The 21,580-nt window shown below is 42.5% G+C and overlaps 1 protein-coding gene across 1 annotated transcript; it reads right to left on the bottom strand.

The window, feature by feature from the left end:
• Positions 1-6,873: 6,873 nt before the first annotated feature.
• On the bottom strand, positions 6,874-12,148 carry CTSL (cathepsin L). Its single transcript, XM_065662350.1, has 8 exons — positions 12,052-12,148; positions 11,491-11,626; positions 11,040-11,162; positions 10,805-10,960; positions 10,223-10,447; positions 8,576-8,744; positions 8,098-8,215; positions 6,874-7,296 (listed from the first exon to the last, which is right to left on the bottom strand). The coding sequence occupies exons 2-8, from the start codon at positions 11,614-11,616 to the stop codon at positions 7,197-7,199; spliced, it is 1,017 nt and encodes a 338-aa protein (XP_065518422.1). The 5' UTR covers positions 11,617-11,626; positions 12,052-12,148; the 3' UTR covers positions 6,874-7,196.
• Positions 12,149-21,580: the final 9,432 nt, after the last annotated feature.

Below are 21,580 nucleotides of genomic sequence, written 5' to 3' on the forward strand. Positions count from 1 at the left end.
TACACCCGCTCAATTACCCGCTCAGCTGTGCTGGTGCTGAATGTGCAAGGCCAGCCTAATCCCAGCCCGGGGGACAACTGTTAGTGATGTCTCATCGATTCAGCACTGCACTCAGTTGCACTGCCCGCACATGCCCCGGAACTAAAGTCGACTTCTCCCCACGCCCAGCTGCGGGAGCAGCGGTCTCGGGATCACATGCTGAGAAAAGCACTGCTCTGAGACACCAGTGTGCCCTGCGCCTGCCTACGAGGGTACGCACTCTCTGTGTTCTGCCCTTTTGATTGCCTGGTTTCCTGTTTTGTTCCACACAAAACAATTTTCTCTCTCTTTTAACAACTCAGTGTGATTTGCTATTCCAAAACAGGAAGAGAAAAAGAAGATGCTCAAATGAAAAGAAAGCAGGAAAGATAAATGGAAGGGAAAGAGCCACACAGGCAAAGGTGTATCTGGAATTTAAAGTCATGAAAAGAGCAAGAATGGGGATGGTTAGTTTTTAGCTGTGTTGAGCCTACACTTGGAGAAAACAAAGCCAAACAAAGGTAGCCTTCTCCCAGATGTACATGCACCGCTGTTAGTCAGCTGCATGGACTCTGCCAGGCAGCCTCACTGCTTTTGGCCTTTTTAACTCTCCCACTCCTCAGCAATGTGCCAGTTTAGATTAAAAACTTGCTGGGAAGAGAGGTTCTCTTGCTTTTTTGTTTTACAGAGCGCCTAATAAAATGGGACTATGAAGTTTGTTTAAATGTCTGGAAATAGTACAGCTGAAGTAACACTTCAAAACAATTCCTGATGGGCTTCCTGCGACAACAGTTTTGCTTCCGAAATGCTCTGCTATATTGTGAGAGGAATGTGATCAAACCTCATAAAAGCACTGAATCAGAAAACACAGGTCCCCTCCAATTCTTCTGTGACTAGCGAGACACTAATAGCCAAATGGCAGCAGTATTTATCCTTAATCTTTGCACAAGGTATTATAATTTCTGTATAAACACAGAGAGAAGTTTATTTCAACTACAGACGATTACTATCATAAATCTCCAAAAGCCAATGCAGTTTCATATCACAGCTGATACTTTCAGCATGTATTTCCTATTCAAAAAAAACACCCTGCTGTCAGCCAGTGCTTCATGCTTCTATGAGGAATGCAACTGCAATACTAATAAACATGGCTGAGCAGAAGGAATGTTAAGAGGGCTATAGAGAAGAACTTGCATTCACAATTCTTGCATTGCTGTGGCATAATTGTAAAAGATTGTGGTATGTGCTTGGCCATACACATATCTAGCATAACTGGGCACCTGCAGAAACAGCAATGAACTGTTTTGAGAGCTCTGTGGGCAGCCCTGTCTAGGCTTTTTTTTCTGTGACTAGTTGCCAGTCTCATAAATTGATTTATTAGAGATAGATCTAGAGATTCTGACTCCTTTTTAAGTGCGAAAGACCACCTGTGGTTTTTCAGAAAAGTGTGTAAGAAAGGTGAAAAACCACCTGTGGTTTTTCAGACTTGGCCAATTTTATTTCATTTGACTTTCAGATTTTAAGCAAAATCAATTGTGTCCCACGACATGTGCTGCAGCCTCAAGGAGTTCTCAACATCCCATTTCAGCATCCCAGGCATCCTAAGCCGGTTTGAGTGTCTAACAGCCCAGCATTTATTTTAAACGGTTTTATGTCACTGTACACATGCTGTACAGGAAGCTTTTTCTGGTAATTAAAAAAATGCCAACTTAATCATTAAAACCAAAACTTGTATATTTCCACAGTGGTTCCCAAGATTGTGATTTTCCCATGTAGACACATGAAGTCTACATGGGAGGAGAGAGCTTCAGCGGGTCCTCGGTGGCACCCCAGTAGAGTGCATTTAAACCACCGTTGCCCAGGAGGAACACACATTAACACAGATGAAGAACTTACTTTGAAACTAGAATTTAAACCCTGATGAATGTCCAGAGTAGATCAGATGTCACAAAGCATATGGCTGACCTTTACCAGGCTGGAAAGTCGTATCTTTCCTTGCTCACATCTCAGCCCAACCACAGTCTTGCCCTGGAGGCCCTCACAAAGCCAGCTCTACCCAGAACTGTCTTCTGAAGGTGGCTCTGGAGAGAAGTAGCTCACTCTCTGACTTTGCTTTGTCTTTGACCCCTTCTTTTGAAACCAGAAGAGCTGCCAAAGGTAAAGTAGCAGGTATCAGAGCTGCAGCACCACACCTGCCAACACACATTATTTCTAAAACATGTATTTCCACCATCACTTTGTTGAGAAAGGCTATCAGGTTTTGCTCAGAAGTAGGTTTTGCATCTCCTGAAGGTGGTCAGAAGTCTAATTGAACAAAGCAAGGAAGAAGCATTTTAAAAAGAACACAGTATGTATTATATAAATACCTGTCTTCATGGTTTCCTTGCCCCTTTACTCACAAAGGTTGGTGGTAGCTCTTCAACACGCTAGCACGATGGAAACGAAAACTGCCGCATAAATAAAGTTTTAAGACCACTGGAAAACGTATAATCATGCAACTTAGCATAAAAAAAAGCAAGCAAGCAAGCAAGTTCTCTGTGAACACAAGTGAAGGTGGTTTCTACTGAGGACCCCAATATATCTAATCAGTCCATGGATCAGGTCTCCAGCATATAGAGTTTCCTCCCTGAAGTTAAAGTTTCAGGTTGGGCTTCTTGCCTGTTTTCAGGTGAGCCTTGTTGCACATCACCTAGGTTCAGCTTTGGAATTGAATCTTTGTGAATGAAATGTTGTGTCGGATTATATCCTTTCTTCCAAATGCTTTAGGTGCCCCTGCAATTAAATTAAATTTCACCAATGATTTGATAATGGCCTGCAGAAGAGAAGGCTCCAGGGAGACCTATAAGGAATCTGGAGAGAGACTTTTTACAAGGGCAGGTGGGAATGGCTTTAAACTGGAAGAGGGTATATTTAGATTAGATATTAGGAGAAGTTCTTTATTATGAGACTGGTGTGACACTGGAACAGGTTGCCCAGAGAAGCTGTAGATCCCTCATCCCTGGAAGTGTTTAAGGTCAGGTTGGACAGGGCTTTGAGCCACCTGGCCTAGTGGAAGGTGTGGCATGGGGGTTGGAACTAGACGACATTTCAGGTCTCTTCTAATCCAAACCATTCCATGATTCTATGATAAAGCCCTGATTACAGAATGAGAGAAAACATCCCCATTAGTGATTTCATCTTGAACAATTCTTTCTACAAAACAGTGTATTAGTCAAGTCAGTACTTCCTGCTACGACTTCCCAACAAAATGAGGGAAAGGTACTGGGACACACTGCAACTAAAAATAGGCTCTCAATCTATCATGTACCTTTAAAGTGCAAAAAGAGCTAGGAAGCAAAAGCATCAGTTTACGTTATCACAGCTATCCAAGTATACTCAATCCTTGGTTAATAGCCAGAAACTGAAGTTAATCTCAAATAAGTAAAAACTGATTAAGCATAAGAGATACATGGCAGGATTTTTTATTTCTTCAATGAGATTAATTAAAGACCAAATGCTGCTTAACTGATGCTCAGAAGCTAGAGTTTTTGTAATTTTATTTGTTTTTATGGATATTCCTATTTTCCTATGCCTCTGGTTGCCTCAGAATGATGGGTTTGCTGAGTGTCCTCATGCAGATCACCAGTTAATCATTCACTATAGCAGAACTTCACTGACACAACTCATCACATTTGGCTTTCCTGTAAGGTTTCAACAGTGTGAGATGACAAATATTTTGTCACTGTAGCCCTTCAAAGTATTTTGAAAATTACTTTCATGTATGGATTGTGTAGGGGGATAATAAGCTTATTTGTTCCACTGATAATGTTAAGAAACTGATGTTAACATTAGCAAAGATGAAAAACCATGCACATTAAAAAAACACACACCTCTCCCCCACCCCAAATAACAAAACAACCCCCCCACCCAAGAAAAAACCAAAACCAACCAAAAAATCCATTCTACTTAACAGTCACAGGTAGAATGAGAAAAAGACCGCTTTTAAAGGGAAAATAAAGCTTCCAATGACAGTTAAATTCATTTCTTACCGCAGTTCAAAGAACAGACACTTCATGTGTGAGTTGAATAATTCCTTTTCATGGTTCTCCTTGCTTCAAGAGTACTTGCCTTTAGAAACTCATGACCAGCTACTGATAAACAGTCATTCATCAAGCAGATCAGGGGAACTTAAGATACCTTTAGGTCAAGCACACGAAACAAAATGCAAGGTCTTTTTTCTTCCCAAATTTAAATAAAACAGGAAAGCAAGCAAGGAATGCACTGCTTTATCACTATGCAGAATTGCCATCTACCATGCACGTAACACAGTGTCCGAATCACGTATTTAGGTATGTATAAGACCCCATTAGCAACAGTAGCTGTAACAAGCAGGGCCCAAACACAGCAGTCCAGATAGGATGTTTTAGTGGTAATACCTGTGCATTAGTACCTTTATAAATAAAACATCTTGTAATAAATGCAACTTCAGCTATCAGCAGGAATATAAAACCAAAGAAAATCTGGAAAGAAAAATGCTGGCACACAGCCAGAGGGCTATAATTACTCACAGCTTTTCTGGGAACAACTCAGCAGCTTTCTCTGTGCATGCATAATGTGTATTTGCTCTATCTTCAGAAAGGAACAACTTTCGAGAGCGATGACACTTTGCCCAACAGAATATACCATTATGGAATCATTTGCTATTTTGTAATGGTACTTCTGAAGTAAATGAAACAGGTCTACAGAAGATAGGGCCACTGCAGTGGAATTGCGAAAACAGACTTAATGTAATTCTTGAAATGTCACAGATTTTAAGTTTCTACCACTTTGCCTACCTCCAACTTATACAAAATTTTACTGTTTTAGTGTCATGTAAGGCAACAGTGGGTGAAGCTGTTTATTCAGTTATCTGCATGACCTGAGCTACCCTGTCCCCTTATTGATTATTTCACTCAGAAGAGAGGATGTTCAGCCAGAACCATCAGCAAGTTTTAATGCATACAAATAGTGGTATTATCACATTTTACTTCAAAAAAATTCAGAGGCTGATGAGTCTTTTGTGAACTACATTCCTATTCATGTGCATATACTTTGGGAAGTTACGTCCTTTTCTTTTCCCATCTGTTCATGAATACCTTGTTTTCACAGCAGCTTTTATTAACCTTGGCTTTTGTAACCAAACACCTGTGCCCACTGCCCATTATTTTACAGCACTTCAAGTTCTAGCAGGCTTTTTAGTAGTCTCTCCCTACACTGGATATTCTCACTGTCTTGTTTTAATCAGTATAGGAAACCAGCAGCATTTTAAGTATTACTAAGCTCACAGTAATGTCAGCTTCCAGGATTAAAAAACTGTTCAGACTGGTCTCTGTCAACCCCCAGGTCTGGGGAAGCAAGAACGAAAAACAGCTACATAAGCTGATACAGTCCAGGGCTGGCAGTGTTTTCATCTTGCCTCCCATTTTGAATGTGTATACCACTCTTTCCTTCTGACCATAAACCTTCAGAGGACTACCAGTTGAGCTCCGCATTCATTTCCTCCATAGGTATGGACGCTCTCCATAACAGGCTTAGCAAGACAATAGCTAAACTCTAACCGGTATTTCAGCTCTGTGGCTTCTTAAATAGCTACTAGGCTGAGGGAGGTTCTTCCTAAAATAAAAAATTAAGTAAGATCTCACGGGCAGATTCCCTGTGAAGGAATTCATCCACAAACAGCACATAGCACAACTGAGCACTAGCTTTGATTGTTCCAAGTAACTCATCTTGTTTTTATTTCAAGAAGTAATTATGGAATGCAAGCTCAAGGCTTATTTTATCAGCAAAGATATTCAGCTTCTGTAATGTGCAGTCCAAGTGTTCCCTTGCATGCATGGTTATCAGTTTCAGGGAAGATACTGTACTTAAAACAGAAACAACACTTTCATAAAATCTCAAGTGGTGCTGGTTAATCTGCAGGACTAGGCTCCTTCCCCTCCAGCCCAAGTGTGAGAGGAGGCAAAAACAATGCAAGTCTTCCCCCCAGCTGTTTTTGGTGCTAACAATTCACCCTCCTCTGCGGAAACCACTGTTACCAAAACCGCATCTAAACAAGAGTATGTAACAGTAATCACATTTCAGCAGCATACATATTCACAGAGGAAAAAAGTTCTTTCAGGGAGGAGATACAGGGCACAGTGTAAATCACTACAGTTCGCTCAGCCACTGACTATCCAAGGACTGAGAATGGCCCAACTTCACTTTCCATAGGAGCGAAATTCCTGTCAGCTCCCCCATCCCCACACTTCTTTCCCCAGACAAAGCTGATGTACAGGCAGAATACGTTAGGACAATAAATGCTATCTCAAGAACCAAGCTTTCTCTCTGGATAGCCCAGGTGCTTTGGGTGTTCCTGCTATATCCTACAGTGCTCAAAGGAGACAACTGCTCTAACATAAGTGTAGTACTTTGAGGTGGCATAAGAAAACAGTGATGGTATTAAACCTAAGCGAGTATCAGCTGCTGCATGCAGGAAAAAGACTGAGAAACTTTGTAGCAAAGTACAAAGAACAAGAGATACCATCAGATCTGGGTCATGGGACTACACCAAAATTCATTTACAGATGCAGTCTAGGCATCAAGTCCTTTTGAAGAATAAGGATCGTATTTTCAGTCACTTCTACATTTTAGCTGATAAAATGAAAAGTTGAAAAATGTCTTTGTGTCACAAATACTACAGTTTATAACAGCTGTTAACCATTCCCAGATAGATAGGGTTGTGTTTTAGTAACTGACAAAGAGGCATGAATACAAACTTCAGCTAGTTGTATGATTTAGGATGCCCATTTGATAGAGTCTCAAGTGGAAAAAACACATATTAAACAGCCAAGTCATCCGTACACACTGGAAATTAAGGATTTATTTATAAAGTAAACCTTTGGACATATTGTAATTCTTTAGAAAAAAAGGAAAAATACAAAGAAGAATCTATTAGATTAACCAGTCAAGCCAGCAATATTACAAGCTGTTTACATACCAACATTTACATTAATTTAAAACAAGTGGCATGTCACCAACATGTAAGACATACTTCAAAAGTTAAAAAAAAAATAAAATCAAGTTGACTTTTGAAGGATACAAGTCTACCACATGTAGACCAAACATGGGTTCGGTCATTCAGTTTAAAATCCCCTCTTGTGCTGAAATGTTCAGTCTTCAAATTATACAAGTGGATAGCTAGCAGCTGTTGCTATTCCACAGTGGTTCTTCCTGTCCTTGGCCATGTAGATATATCCTTTGTCACCCCACTTCTCACCCCAGCTGAAAACAGAAGGATTTATTTTCATACTCAGAAGAGACTTCACCCTTCCCCCACTCTCCCCCATATTTACATTGAAAACTGCTACCTTCCATTTGTGGAGTTAAAAATCAAGATAGCTGCAGCCAAACTAAAGTGCTTTCCAGCAATTAAAGGCATGCTGGAGAAGCACCTCAAGCTCACAGAAGGGTGAGCCATCCTCTCATGAGGTGGAGACCTTAACATGCAATCCTCAATTACAAGTGCCTGAACCTCAGACACTGCCCCCAGCCAACTCTAAGGGAAGACCAAGACTGCAAGCAGCATTTGAGGGTGGTGCCCCATTACTGCTGAGAACATGAGACAAGCTCATGTGACATGCCCTTCAGCTTTAATTTATTGTTTTCTCTCCAACCTAGGAGGTAACTCCCTCTTCAAAGTTCAACTGTTACCCTATTTCACACAGTGAGCAGTGCTCTGCTTCCAAAAAATCCATTATACCCTCACAAACTTGCTTCCTCTCACTCTCCTCTGCTCCACCACTTTAGCATCTGCTAGCTTTATAGGCTGTTGCACTACTGAGCTCCCCTGAATTAACTGAAAAAGCAGAAGAATGAGTTTGCTGCTTTGGTTCTACTTAATTAGGCTGCCAGCAGCACAAGCTGGGTTTAACTTCTGCATACAATACAACCTGGAAACTGTTCCCATATTTTTCATGCAGTTTTTAATTGCTGTTGCCTTTCCATCCGTGCACTAGAAGTGACAAACTACCTTTCCTTCCCCCCCTATCCCCAGAGGGTACAAAGCATAGACAGCGATCTTACCTGTTCTTGACAATCCAGTATTTCTTCCCATCTACATCTTCCCCCTCAAAGCCATAACCTACAACCAGAACACCATGGTCCAGGTCTTCACTGCTGCAGTCGGGTTCATAGTAGATACCTGCAGAGACATAAGCACACATGTGAACAAGCTCATCTGCAGGAAGCTCTTCTCCCTCACCAGAAGTCCTGCATATTTCAAATTAAATGATGCACAGCCTCTTGAAAGTCATAGAGAAAGGAGTCTTAAGTGAAGGGTATCACAGCAGAAACTGAAGGACAAGTACACAGATATGTAAAAGAAATGTGAAGTGTGGAGAACCTGGAGTAGAATTCAAATGACTCCTGACGATGTCAGCATCATAATTGTGGGTTTTTTTCACCTGTTAAACTGAAGGGTAATGAATGCCGAGTATTAAAAATAACTTAATAAAAAAAAAAAGCAGAGTTCTGTGCATTCAAGTTGCTAACAAATCCCCACCTGACTGATAAAACTGGAATGAAGAATGGCCTGCATCAATAGCAACAGACACTGGACCCACAGCTGCTACTGCTTTCATGAGAGCTCTTTCATGTCCTTGAGGGATGTCAACAAAGCCAGTGTCATTAGCAGCATTGTACTCTGCCTTGTAGCGACAGTCTTCATCATCCTAAATAAAAAGAAAGCCCTAGTTATTACATAGTCGTCCTCTTAACACAGAGGTGAGCACATGAGCCTTCAGACATCCTAGGACTTTGCTGCCTTGAAAACAAGGCACTTAAGAGGCTCCAATTGCTTCAGCAATGCTTTGAAAGAGCAGAGGGAGAACACAGAAGGGGCTTTTGAGTTTCTCAAAGTTACAGAAAAAGTGCAGGGAAGTGGAGCCCAAAAGGAAAAATTCACCAGTATGCAAAGGATCATCACATCCTGGAATCCTGCCTTTTTCGGTGAGCAGGACAAATGTGTTTTCAGGGAGGAAAGAAGCCCAGAATGCATTAATGGGCAATGCAAGAGAGCCAAGTATTCGTTAATTACTAAGCAATCCAGAAACTGCTCACTGAGCAAGCACTTAAAATCCACAATTTTAGCCTGTCATACCTTGATGAACGGTACAGAATGATTTGGAAGTTAGTCATTTGTATCATATGACCTTACATACTTTTTTTACTTTTTCTCCAATAAAGAATGAAGCCGAACTGTTAGTGTCACAGGCATTTACCTCAGGAGAGAGGCCTAGTTTGGCAGTTAGGCCATGTGAAATGTAAACAGGCTGGAGCAAGCACATCCCTCCCTCATGTGGCAACTTAAATACTAAAGTTGCATCCCTGAACTAAAGGGACACAAAAATACACCTCAGTTGCTTACTTTTTATACTCAGCATGTTAGGCACTTTCTATTATCCACTGGGATCTCTGTAACAGCCAAGATTAGGGAAAAAGTTGAGATTACAGGGATGCAGATGAAGAGGAACCAAATCCACAGGCTTCTTTCTCTGTTCCTCACAACAAATGGCATTGCTATTCTACATTAAGTCAACACTAAACTGAAAGGAAACGTACTCTGCAGTGAACAAAATTCTAAGCAGTCAAAATGTTAAACCATGGGCTCTCAAGTGATAGCACAATTTACCACTGTGCTTTTGTCCTTTCATGTCTGTTTAACTTTTGATAGAGATTTTAGAAGTCTGCCCATTATATGCATTTATGCACATTTAGTCTAGTGGCATTGCCAACAACTGTTGCTAAAAAACAAGTCACACTAGCTGCAAGAATTAATTTGTCTATGGGTAGCAACTGCAAAATAGCTCAGTTATGGGAAGCTGAATTGCACCCCTACAACTAAGCAGCACTGTTGACAAGGACTGGGTCCTGGTCTGGTGGGTCAACCAAGATAAGAAATGACATCTGATAGGAGGGCAGCAGTGAGGGAGAGCAGTATTTCCCCTAGTTTTTCCAAATGGTCTGGTAAGATTTTGACCTCAAAGAGCAGTGCAGTAAGTAATTCCTGCTGGGCCTAGCAGTCACTCTAGTTTTCTTAGGAAAGATGCAGCAGAAAGAACAGATGTACCTATTACTAGACATTTTTTCTCCAACACAGTTTGTCCACAAATGTGACACCTGCAATACCAAGTTCAGCTATTACACTTACCTTTGCAGTGTATGGGTAGGATTCCTCTGAATCAATTCCCCCATTATCCTGCACGTACTGGAAAGCCTGGTCCATAAGACCTCCATTGCAGCCTTGATTCCCCTCAGGGCGAGAACAGTCCACCAGATTCTGCTCACTCAGCGAAACAAGTTTGCCAGTTTTCCTGAAGTGCTGCCCTTCAAGAGCTCCTGTTGTGCTGAAAGCCCAGCAAGAGCCACACTGACCCTGAGGCACAAATGAAGTCACAAGTTACAAGTCTGGACAGATTAGGCTATTAGAGTTCCCTTATCACTGACCTAAGCACAGGAAAGCCCAACACAAAAGCCACAAGGCTAACTTCAGATTTACACTCCTAGCATGTGCAAGTGAAGGTATTACAGGCCTTTTGCGGTTCTTAAAGGTTTAGTACAGAATCCATAGAACATCCTAAGGGCATGCAGCAATTTTATCAAAATGGCACTCAATTTAGTAAGCTTGCCCTAGGCTTCATTAAAGAAGTCCATAGTTTTTCCTCTATGGAAGCAGACACAGCATTCAGGAAGCCAGATCTGTACCTAGTTAAAAATCCCCATTGGAGAATACCTGGTCTTTAACTGGAGTTACATATCCCTTCTCTCTCCAGTCTACTGATCGTGGCACTTCCAGGAAGCTGGGCTCAAGGAATTGGGATCCTCTGTACTTCCTTTCTGACTTCTTGTGTATATACCCATTCATCAGCTGTCTGAACTCCTCAGTTGTCTGAAGAAAATATAAGACATGGAGTCATCATCTATCACACACCGCTGTTTTGAACTGTGTTTCATTCCTCTGTACATACCATGTCACCAAACTGATTCATTCCCAACTTGTAGCTGTGTTTTCCTAATGTGTGATCCAGATTATGGAGTTCAATCATTTTCAGATTCTTCTCCCACACCACTCTTCTCCAGCTTTCCTCTCTCTAAGGGGCCAGAAAACAACATACTTCAAGGAGGCAGTTCAAACAAAGTTCACTTGCACAAGACTTATGTGCTTTGTAGATTACTTGAAACATAAGTCTGAATGCTGTTTGAGATGGTCTTTTTTGCCACCCTCGTAATAAAAACAAAGGGTACAGTACAGCTGAATCGATAACACAAACACAGGACAGGGACCTAGAAAAACAGGATTATCCTTCCCAAGCGCAGACCATAGTCAGTGTAGAAACAAAGCAGACATGACTCAGCTGGCAGGGCCCTGCTGAATGCGCTCAGAGCTTGCCGAGCAGAGCACGTATGCCCGGCGCTCACCTCATGGTACTCCTTGTTGTGCCACGACTTCCACAGCTGCCAGTGGCTGTCGAGCTCGGAGTCAACTCTCGGAGCGCCGAAGGCCAGCCCCAGGCACAGGCAGAGCGTGGTCAGGCACAGATTCATGATGGCAGATCTGCAGGGAACGGAGGAGCAGCGGTCAAACGGAGCAACGCGCCGGAGAGCTGCCCTCGGCTTCACAGCCCTGAGCAGCGAGGGGGATGCCCGACCCGAACCGGGCCTGTTCGCGATTCCCCCACCCCTGCATTACGCCGTTCAGTCACAGGAGAGGGGAGCAAGCCACGTTCTCCAAGCACCCCGGGCCCAGCCCGCTAAGCCGGCCGCCCCGGGCCCCGCTGAGCCCCCCTTCGGAGGCCCCACGATCTGAACCGGCCTCTGCCCGTTCCCCCCTGCGGGCCGGGCCCTCGGCCGCGGCTGTAAACAAGCTCGGGCGGCGGGGCTGGCGGGCCGGCATGGCGGCCCCATCCCGGCAGGAGCCGCTCCGCCGTAGCGCAGGGCCACCGCCCGCTCGGCCCGGAGCCGCAGCTCAGGCCCGCTCACCTCCCGGAACACGACCACCAGCCGGCTCACCTCCCGGTCCAACAACGCTCCGTCCCCGCCGCCCCTCTTATAGTCACCGCGGCTGTGCCCGCCCCGCCTCTCCGATTGGCGGCCGCGCCGGGCCTCGTTCCGCGGGGCCCCGCCTCCCTCCGGGGCCCGGGCGGTGGCCGGGCGAAGGGCCGGCGGGGCCTGGCGGCGCTGCTCCGCTGTCACCCGAGGCGGGGGCGGTCTGCCCCCCGCGGGGCACCAGTGTGGCAGTGCTGGAGGTGATGTGGGGCTGCCGTGGGGGCATCCCCCGGCGCCAAGGGAGCCGGTACACTGTGCAGTGTTTGTCTGAGTATTTATGATGGGTCCAGGCAGGCTGGAGAGAGTGGCAGCACGCCAGGACGGGTGGAGGATAACCTGGGGAGGACTTCAGGGTGGCAACTTTGACTAAGGAAAAAGAAAATCTGGAGGAAAAGGGCAAAAACGCAGGTTGCAGACCAGTTGAGGATGGCTTTTGCTCTGGTCAGCCTGCCAGGCTGCTCCTGTGCAGCAGTGGTGGTCTGTGGCCCTGAGGGTCCCAGCTCCTGCCAGGGGCCAGGCAAGGCGGATGTGCTTGCACCGAGTCTGGTAAGAGTCGGGCGTTTTACCACCAGTGTGTCTGGTGTTCCTATGCGCAGTGCCCAGCTGCTGGAAAGCACTGGGGGTTGCAGCACAGATGAGATACAGAGAGATTTACAGTCGTGGCCTGCATCAAGCCAGGAGTAGATAGACTTGGATTTTTGTCAGGAACTTGCTTTTTAGAGTGGAATAACTGCAAGAGCTGGTCAGGGTTCCCCCTTACACTCTTGTAAAGCCTGCATTTAGCTCGCAGACTTGAAAGCATGTATTTACAGTAAAAAACCGGGTTTGTAGACTGTTGCGCAACAGCAAAAAGGAAGAAATCATATGGTGTGCGCTTCTCCCTTTTTTGATGTCTTAAGACAGTGTGTCGTTAAAATGAGCAATACATGTTTCGTTACCACGATGATCCCAGGAACAGTCTCTGGCTCAGGGAAGCCCCAGAAAGCCAAATACATGAAGAGAAGTTGGAGGGATTGCTTTGTCTTTGCAAAGTATTTGTGTAAGTCTCCAGACACTGAACTAGTGTACTGATTCCACAAAAATATAGCCAACAATGGATCTCCTTGATTAGTGAGTGGTCATAAGCAAGCATTGGAAAGCCTCCAAGAAAAGAATATAATTTAGAGCTGAACCACTTACTTGGGTGAAAGCTCGCATATGAACACTCAGGACTGGTTTATCAGGATTGTTTATACATGTACAGCCATACCACTTTGAGCAAGAATGTAAAATGTAGAAGGGACTTCTTCAAAATAGGACTGCAGCAAATGTACATTGAGTACGTTACAATTGCTAGGAATTATTTGCACACCATTTTAATGTTTATTTGCTTTGCAAAGCTGTGTTATCAAATTCCTAATGGTCTTTGTGGCTGAAATTTCTGAAAGTTCTTGTTTTCCCTAAGTTGTTACATGGCTAGTAGGAGACTGACCATACAGAGACTCTGCAAACATCTTCTGAAGCAAGGAAGAGTGTGACATACCCTGCAACAACCAGCGCTGCATACTGGCACACTTTAGAAGAATTAGAATGTAGGTTTAAAAAATTAAGCTACATATCCTTGCGCTTTCTATTCAACCATTTGTATTTCCAGCTGTCAGACAACAGTTTCAAGACCAGCCTTTTCTAAGGAAAATAGCCCATTTCCTTACTTGTGAGTGAAAATGAAAATGCATACATTGAGTGAGACTACCATTTGTGTCTTCCCAGCATGAAACTTTTCACTACTTAACTAGTCCTCATGTAAATACCTTGGGAGAGTTAGATGAACTTCATACAATTTGGCTAATTCATAGTTAGGTTTTTTGGTAGTTTGTTGTTTTTGGTTTTTTGTTGGTTTTTTTTTTTTTTGTTGGTTCATTTGTGTTTTGTGATTTTTGTTTAGGTGATTTTTGTTTTGTTTTTTTTTTTTTAGGATTTTAGAAGTTTTGGTTTAACAGCTTTTTGCTGATATTTTCCATGCAGTGGGACTTCTCAGTCCTATTTGGGTTAGCTTTGTTTCTGCAGTTGTATCTGGTATCAACTGAACATTGAAAGGCTACAATTAAGTTCTCAATGAGCTATGGACAAGGACTTCTATCCTACAAGGGCAAGATGTTTAGCTAGCACGACAGGAGGTAAGGTCAAAATTAGAGTCTTGCACCATAAATCACATGTCTGCTGCTCTGTAATGCACCCTGAGATGCACCAAACCGATGCTTTTCTAGATAGTGTGAGGTCCTGTCTCTTTGGGGAGGTTACTGTGTAGTCAGCTAGCATGTGATACCACTGTGTTACATCTCCTTGTGAATACTCTTATGCACGTACACACACACAACTGCCAGGTACCATTTTTACTATGAAGATAACTTCACCCTACAAGTTTATTTATTATAGTAGATAGAATTTGTTGAAATTCTTGGAGGAGACAGCAATACTTTCACCTTCAGCGCATTGAGTTTGGCTTGCACTCAGTCATAACTGCTGTGTGGATGTACCAGTTCTCCAGGTATTTTTGAAAGGGAGCCTGGGAGCCCAGGTGCCTAAACATAGGCATATGCAAGGGAAATCTGTACCGCAACAGCTGTGGTCAGAACCTGGTCATCCCAAGACTGCCATTTAGAAACCTGTGATAGAAAGCTAGCCTAGTACTACCTCTAACTCCTGTATAAACTTTTCCTCCCTGGGAACTGATTATATTGTCATCAATGTGAAGACTGCCAACATGCTGCAGAGACTGCTTGTGACTGCGGACAAGATAAAAAAGTCATTCAGCACAGCTACTAGACATCCCTCTGTCCCAGCACCGTTCCTGCTGCTCCAGACTGGGCACTGTGATGTGTTTACATGCCAAACTGCAAATGCGGTATAGTCTGCTGAAGTCTGTTGAAGACATCTCTGTGATGGCTAGCAGCCATGACATGGTCTGGTGGCAGAATACTCCTTTCACATTAGCAGACTGAAGGTGTGAAATCAAGAGCTTCTTCAGTTCCTGTTCTTGAAAGCTCAGCTGCTCATCCAGTCCAGAGGAGGTCTAGATGGCCATGCTAATCACAGTAGTCACAGTCCTTTCTGCAATAACCTGAAGAGCAAAACTTGGAAGGAAGAAAGCCCTTGTCCGTTAAGTTAAATCTCTCCTGTTTGGAGGGTAACTTTCCAAATTGCTTTGAAAAAACAGCTTTTGAGGAGCTCTATGCGTGCAGAACTCCAACTCTTTTGCCAAAGGCATACCACACTTCTAAGATACAGGAATAACACGTTTTAATAACTGGTCATGTTTCCATTGCAACAGCTTAAGGATTGCTAACCTCCCTGTAGCTGTCTGATCCTACAAGTTACCAGATGGCAGAGGCCATGCATTTCTCAATATTCCCAAGAATGTGCACAGCAGCTTGTTGCCTCTGCACTTGGCGGGTGGTCTCAGCATGGATCTCCAGGGAACCATCTCCTCAACGTGAAACTCAGCTGCCACTGCACATCTCAGGTGCAGCACAGTCTTCCCCCTCTGGAACCACTCTACGTATTTGAATCTAGGATTTCTGAACTTGTTTTGTACTTCTAAATATTTTTTTCTTTTTTCTTCTCCTGGTAAAAGTAATGCAGAGGAAAGGGCCAACGTCAACCCGTATCTGCCAGAAAAAGACCCAGAAATCAAAACAGCAAAGCTCCTTTGTCATGGTAGTTGACTTGCAAAGCTACAATAGGCTGCGAGTGTATCAAAAACATCTGTGCAAAGTAAACAGAATAAGCTAACGTCACACTTAACTGTGACACGAATGTGTGCAGGGGCAACTCCCACAGACCAGCAATCTCAAGGTAACTCATGTACCATGATCATTACTGAAGTAAAAACAAGTGGTTTGTTTGGATGCCATTTATCCCAACAGCAAGGGAAGGAAATTTTATTTAGGCAAACATATTTTTTTTCATTACTATGAAGACTAGATTCAGGATCTTTATTCCTGGAATAAAAAAAGCTGACCTGGCTTACTTAAAAAGCTGTAACTGTGAACATGTTTATTTATACCATATCTGGCTTAAAACTGTGATTTATGAATGGACTTCTACAGCAGTATGATCTTAATCAAGGTGTATCTTAAAATGTTATTTACCCTCAAATAAAAAAAAAAACAAGAAACCCCCCCCAAAACACCCCCCCCCCCCAAAAAAAAAAAAAACAACCAAAAAAACACCTCAAAATAACTGAACAAAATTCATGTCATATAGTTACTTCTGTTCAGCCTGACATTGATCCGGTTTAGAAAAGTGCAGGCATATTGCAGAGCACTGTGCTGATTTACATTTATGTGTAAGAAATACCAGAGTCATACTTGTGTTTAGGAAAAAGAAACTTCAAAACATGAGGTCATAGAAAGTTTCAGAAAAATAATCATGTTTTTTCTTTTATTTTATGGTAAAGATTCTTCTTACAGAAGAAAGCACAGTAAGTTTCCAATACCAGAGTGACTATTTCAGAAAGCTAGGTGGATGTGGGAAGATAATTATAGAACAGATATCCTTGTGCCATCTTAAGAAATACTACTCACTTTAATAGTTATTTTTAGTGCCATTTTTTTTATGTAACTTGATTTGAATACGGCCTGGTAAAAAGGCTACTAAAAAGCATGAAGAGTTTCTCTTCTTCCTTAGAGCTCCATGCAAAGTAAGCAGCCTTCCTCCCCAACATGAGCATTCCTCACCAAAGATCTGAGGTGGGTCTGGAGTTTATAATATCCCTCTGGAATTAATAGCATTCATAAGCACCCACTTAAGAATCTTTGTTTTGGATTCTGTCTTGTAAAAAGTCAGATTCAAACTGTGCTTCAGCTATAGCACCCATAATGAAGTTAGTTGCATCATTATTAGGTTAGAAAAAGAAGCAACATGTGCTTCAAGGGAACATAGATAGGGTTCCATGAATTTTCTGAAGACCTGGGAGATGGCTGAGACACAATGACACAACCCCTTTGAAACACCTCTTTGTTTTCAGCAGTCTTGTGATCTCCCAGAATCATCATTTCCTCACCCAAGTGCCAGATAAGAAACTGCATTCCAGCTTCTCTGCTGGCCCACAAGGCAAAAGCGACTTCATTTGCATCTCAATGTCTTACCTGGTCACAAGAGTTGGGGAATGATGCAAGGAATTGCTTGCCTTGCAAGAAAGAAGGGGTGGGGGTCCTACTATCACCACTGCTTGGGGTAGAATTTCCCCAAGCAGTATAATTTTCCTGTGAGATTTTCTGATTAAGTTATTTTTGTGTGGGTGGAAATATGAGTTGGTTTGCTTTCTTTTCACTTAACCTTAACTTGTATTTTGTTTAGAGAGGCTAAATATTGAGTCATATTTGAAGTCAGCTTTGAATATTTGACCATGGTATAGCTCACGTACTCTAAAATGTCAAACCTCAGTCTGATCAATTCCTCAGTCTTTACTCAGTGTGTTCTCCTGATTTCTGGTGGGTAATCATTTCTGAGTTTTGGGAGACTTGTGATTTTAAAAGCTAACGGGGGAATAGTGGCAACATATGAGAAAGTATCATATTAAATTGCTTATGCAGAAGTTCATAAATACAGAATTATTTCCATGTTTTCTCTAAAATTTAAAGGGCATTGGGGTTCCCCCCCCCATACTAAAAAGGATACTTTTTTCAATTTTTACACAGAAGTAGTTAACTATTTTCTGACTCTCTTAATTTAGAATTTTATTGTAACAAGTTTGAAGTTTCAAATCTTGTCTGTATTGTAAAGTTTCTCTGACCGAGATCTATTTTTTACTGCCTATCTCTCCTGTAGAGATCACAGTGAAGACATTTTAACAGAATTCAAAGAAGGCTTTGGGGAGTATTTCTTATACTGTTTAATGTTTGAAATTACATTTTGATTTAAACAAATAATGATCCAACATTTCTGTTTTGAAATGCAAGCAGTAATTAAGTTCAGAGGGGTGTTAAGTCTTGCTTGAGTGCAATGTTTGTGCTTCTGCAAGGTGTTGTAAACAGTTACAGAGCACGAAGGAAAGATCTGTCTGTGTCCTGTTGTTCTTGGAGCATTGGTGTCTAAAGGGCAAGCTGACATGCTGGAAAGCATTTCCCATGATAAGGTTAGAGACTGTGAATGATGTGAGGAATTATTTTTAAACTGAAAAGTTACAGGCTGGGCTTCATTAACAGATCATGTGAGGGAAGGTTAAACAAAAGCTGCTTGCAGAAGAGGAGGGAGGTAATTGAAACAATCCAGTACTGGTTTAAAGTTTGTTTTCCTGAAAATCAGGTAAGAGGAAAGAGAGACCAGTGCATGTGCTTTTTGTGTGAGAGCAGTGGTGACTCACAACTGCTGCTATTCCCACTTTATAGGCAAAAAGAAGCCATGGTAAATCATAATTCATCTTTTTCCTCTCTTCAGTTAATCAGAATAAATGCAAGGTGTAGCTCATTTTGGGAGTGCGAACAGATGTGATATAAATCAGTGCAATAAGCATTGCCTTCCCTGTCTCTTGAGGACCACTTGAAGCATACTCAGCCCATTGAACACCAGCATGCTGGCATTTGCTGTCAGATTTACATAATTATTTCAAATATTATAGTAACAGTTTAATCACTGTTGCAGACACACACTGCACCAGGTCATTTATATGACCTTTCTGGTGGCCAAGGACCTGCTTGATTCGATTTGTCTCACTATCAGTAGTTTCTTTTGATCTCTCTTTGATTACCCTGGAACCATGGAGCATCCTAAATGTACATCCCAAAGCATCATGACAGCACAGCAGAAGGAGAAAGACTTTGTGCTGGTTGCTTATGGGGACTGAAAGTGAGTGTGCGCAAGAGGATGCAAGATGAAGCTGGTTTTGTCAGTGGCCAGCATGAAACAAGATATTTTTAGAACACATTTCACATCGTGGCAGTGTTGTGATGACTCCGTGAAAAGGCCATACATAGTGCAGCAGCTGCAGAGCTGAATATTGTGTCTCTGACTTGTCTCATGGCAGCTATAAGCTTATGTAATTTATAAACTCATGCAATTTCCTCTTGCTCCATATGGGAACATCCATAGGGAGTTTGCTAGACTTTACCCTTAGGCTTGCAGAAGGGCACAGTGAGACACAATATTTGTATGATTACTTCTCATCCCTGTCACCAGAGTCTTCCTCTTCTCTTATGGTAGGCAGTCTTTTTGTGTGTGATCATACAGTGCTAGAAAAGGGGACTGGCATGTGGTGGTCACTGTAGTGCCTATGGTAGCATACAACTATGCTGGACTGTGGCCCAGCTGCCTAATATTTGGGCCTGCTCAGATCCAAGCCGTATCATTCACATGTCAGCATCCTTTACTTGCAGATTCCTCCCTCCCTAAGCAGTATTGTTGTAAGTAAGAGTTTCAGGTAGCAACCAAATCAGGTACTTCACATACTGGCTTGCAACCAGCTCGTTACCTACAATACCCATGATTTCATTCAAAAATCTGAATTTTGCCCAGTACTGGAAAGGTGGTGATGAAGCCTCTTTGCCCAGGGTCTGTCACAATGCTGCATGCCAGAGTTGCCTTCTGCTCCCCTGCCCCTGCTAGCATCCCAAACACTTCCCATTAGCATGAAGAGCAGACAGCTAAGCACACACTGCAATCCAAACACAGCACTGGCTGCTTTCTCCCCCCAGTCCCAGTTAACTTTTTTTTTTTTCAGGATTTTGTGTTTCACTGAAAAAATAACTGTTCAAAACGCAGCCTGTGTTTGAGGGAGAAGAGTTTGGGTTTCTTTTCAGCTTTCTTTAGTTGGCACAAGTTGGAGCAGCCATGCTGGGGGGCATAGGATCCACTATCTATATCCCCTCTCTGTGTCATGGGAATTAAGTTTGCCTGGGTGAATGCAGGGTGCTCCAGCTACCATCTTTGCTGACAGAGGCTTTCCTTGCTGCAGGTTTCAATCCAAGTTTACACAGGCCCTCAGTAACTCAAATATAGCATCACACATGCTGTTTCATTTATTGTTCAGTAGGCTGAATTTGTAGTGTCCTAAACCAATCGTGGAATGTATGTGAACATGCCTAGAAAGAGGGGTAAACTAGTCCTGGAAAAACATGCTTTAGTGATGTACTGGATTTAGTGTACTACAATAATTTAAATTAAAACATTCCTTCTTAATAGTATTAAAAATTCCTCCCCTTGAAGTCATAGTTGAAGCTAAAACTGCAGAATTCTCTTATCAAATACTGTATCAGACTTGGTTGAGCTAGCTAGAAAGGTTTCTAATTCCATGTAGAAAACTTCTTTCCTCTTTACTTCTCACTGGAAGACAAGCCAAGCAAATGTGGCAGAATCCAGCTGAGACTAGCCCATACCTCCTTCTGATGTAGTTGTGTTTAAAAACTTTGTATAAAACATAGCCCATTGTCAGGTATTCAAGTCTTCACTTGCCTGTTTTGTCTGAAGTAGACTGAAAACATTAAATCAATTTCTAATGAGCTATCAAAAAAAGAATTTTCTTTAAAAATAATTTAGAAGATTCAGACAACTGGCTGGCTTTCCATGTTTGCTTTTAAACAGGAATCAATATGCACTTGTTTGTAAGTGATACCAGAATAGCTACCATAGATATGTTTGCATGTTTTAGCTCTGGCTGCGCCCTTTTTACCTGGACTTCAGGAGAATTTTCTACCTTGCAGGTAATCCCATACAAACCCAGTGCCACCGAGGTTGTTTGCTTCTGCAGGAGTAAACTCAAGGTTGAAGTCCACTTCCTCAGCTGCTGGCCTCTCTGCCGCCAGTGGTCTTTCTCTTAACCTTTTCTCATGTGACAAAAGCTGGGTGCTTATGACTCCTCATGCAGAGTGAAAATGAAGACAAAGGGCAGAGTTGCCAGAAGTGACTGATAGTTGGCCTGAGTAGAATATGTGAGATTTCTCAATGTTTTCCCTGGCTTTTTCTTTTCCACCCATCAGGTCAGTTCATTGTCCTTTACAGTGCTCTTTCATCCCTCATTTTTTTTCAAAACAAAAAAGAGCAAAAGTAAGCTCATCCTCCCTTCTTCACCCAACTTGTATCAGCAAGACCATTCACTTTGTAAAAAGTGTTTTCATTAAGTGTCAGCCTAACCTTATCACTATCCTTTGAGAGAAGCTGAAGGCAGCAGCTGCCCTTGATACCGTGTTAATGCCCATTGTAGGTTTTCAACTAGATCTTGAGTGAAGATAATCAGAACAAAATGAAAAGGAGATAATAAAATACTCACTGTCATGGTATCAATACTTATTGCGATACTTTGCTTTGATTGAATGCCTTCCTCTTCCACAAACATTAACTAACAATGTTTTACCCTTAGGTGAGTCTTGTGAGGGAGTGGGAGATCAATCCTGAAAATAATCTGGGACTGCTGTCTCTGTGAAATCTCCACATAGCTGTCAGGATGCTTTCCTATATATTTTCCTGGCTAAAGCCTGGCTGAGGAAAA

Source organism: Lathamus discolor, chromosome Z (genome assembly GCF_037157495.1).
Source record: "Lathamus discolor isolate bLatDis1 chromosome Z, bLatDis1.hap1, whole genome shotgun sequence".
NCBI lineage: Eukaryota > Metazoa > Chordata > Aves > Psittaciformes > Psittacidae > Lathamus > Lathamus discolor.

What these genes read in the sequence shown, in the direction of transcription:
- CTSL (XM_065662350.1), bottom strand. Translation starts at nt 11,616, where the DNA reads ATGAATCTGTGCCTGACCACGCTCTGCCTGTGCCTGGGGCTGGCCTTC. An exon ending in ACAACAAGGAGTACCATGAG is followed by an intron (nt 11,163 to 11,490) that starts GTGAGCGCCGGG and finishes CTGGCCCCTTAG; the next exon opens with AGAGAGGAAAGCTGGAGAAG. An exon ending in CCTACCCATACACTGCAAAG is followed by an intron (nt 8,745 to 10,222) that starts GTAAGTGTAATA and finishes CTTTTTATTTAG; the next exon opens with GATGATGAAGACTGTCGCTA.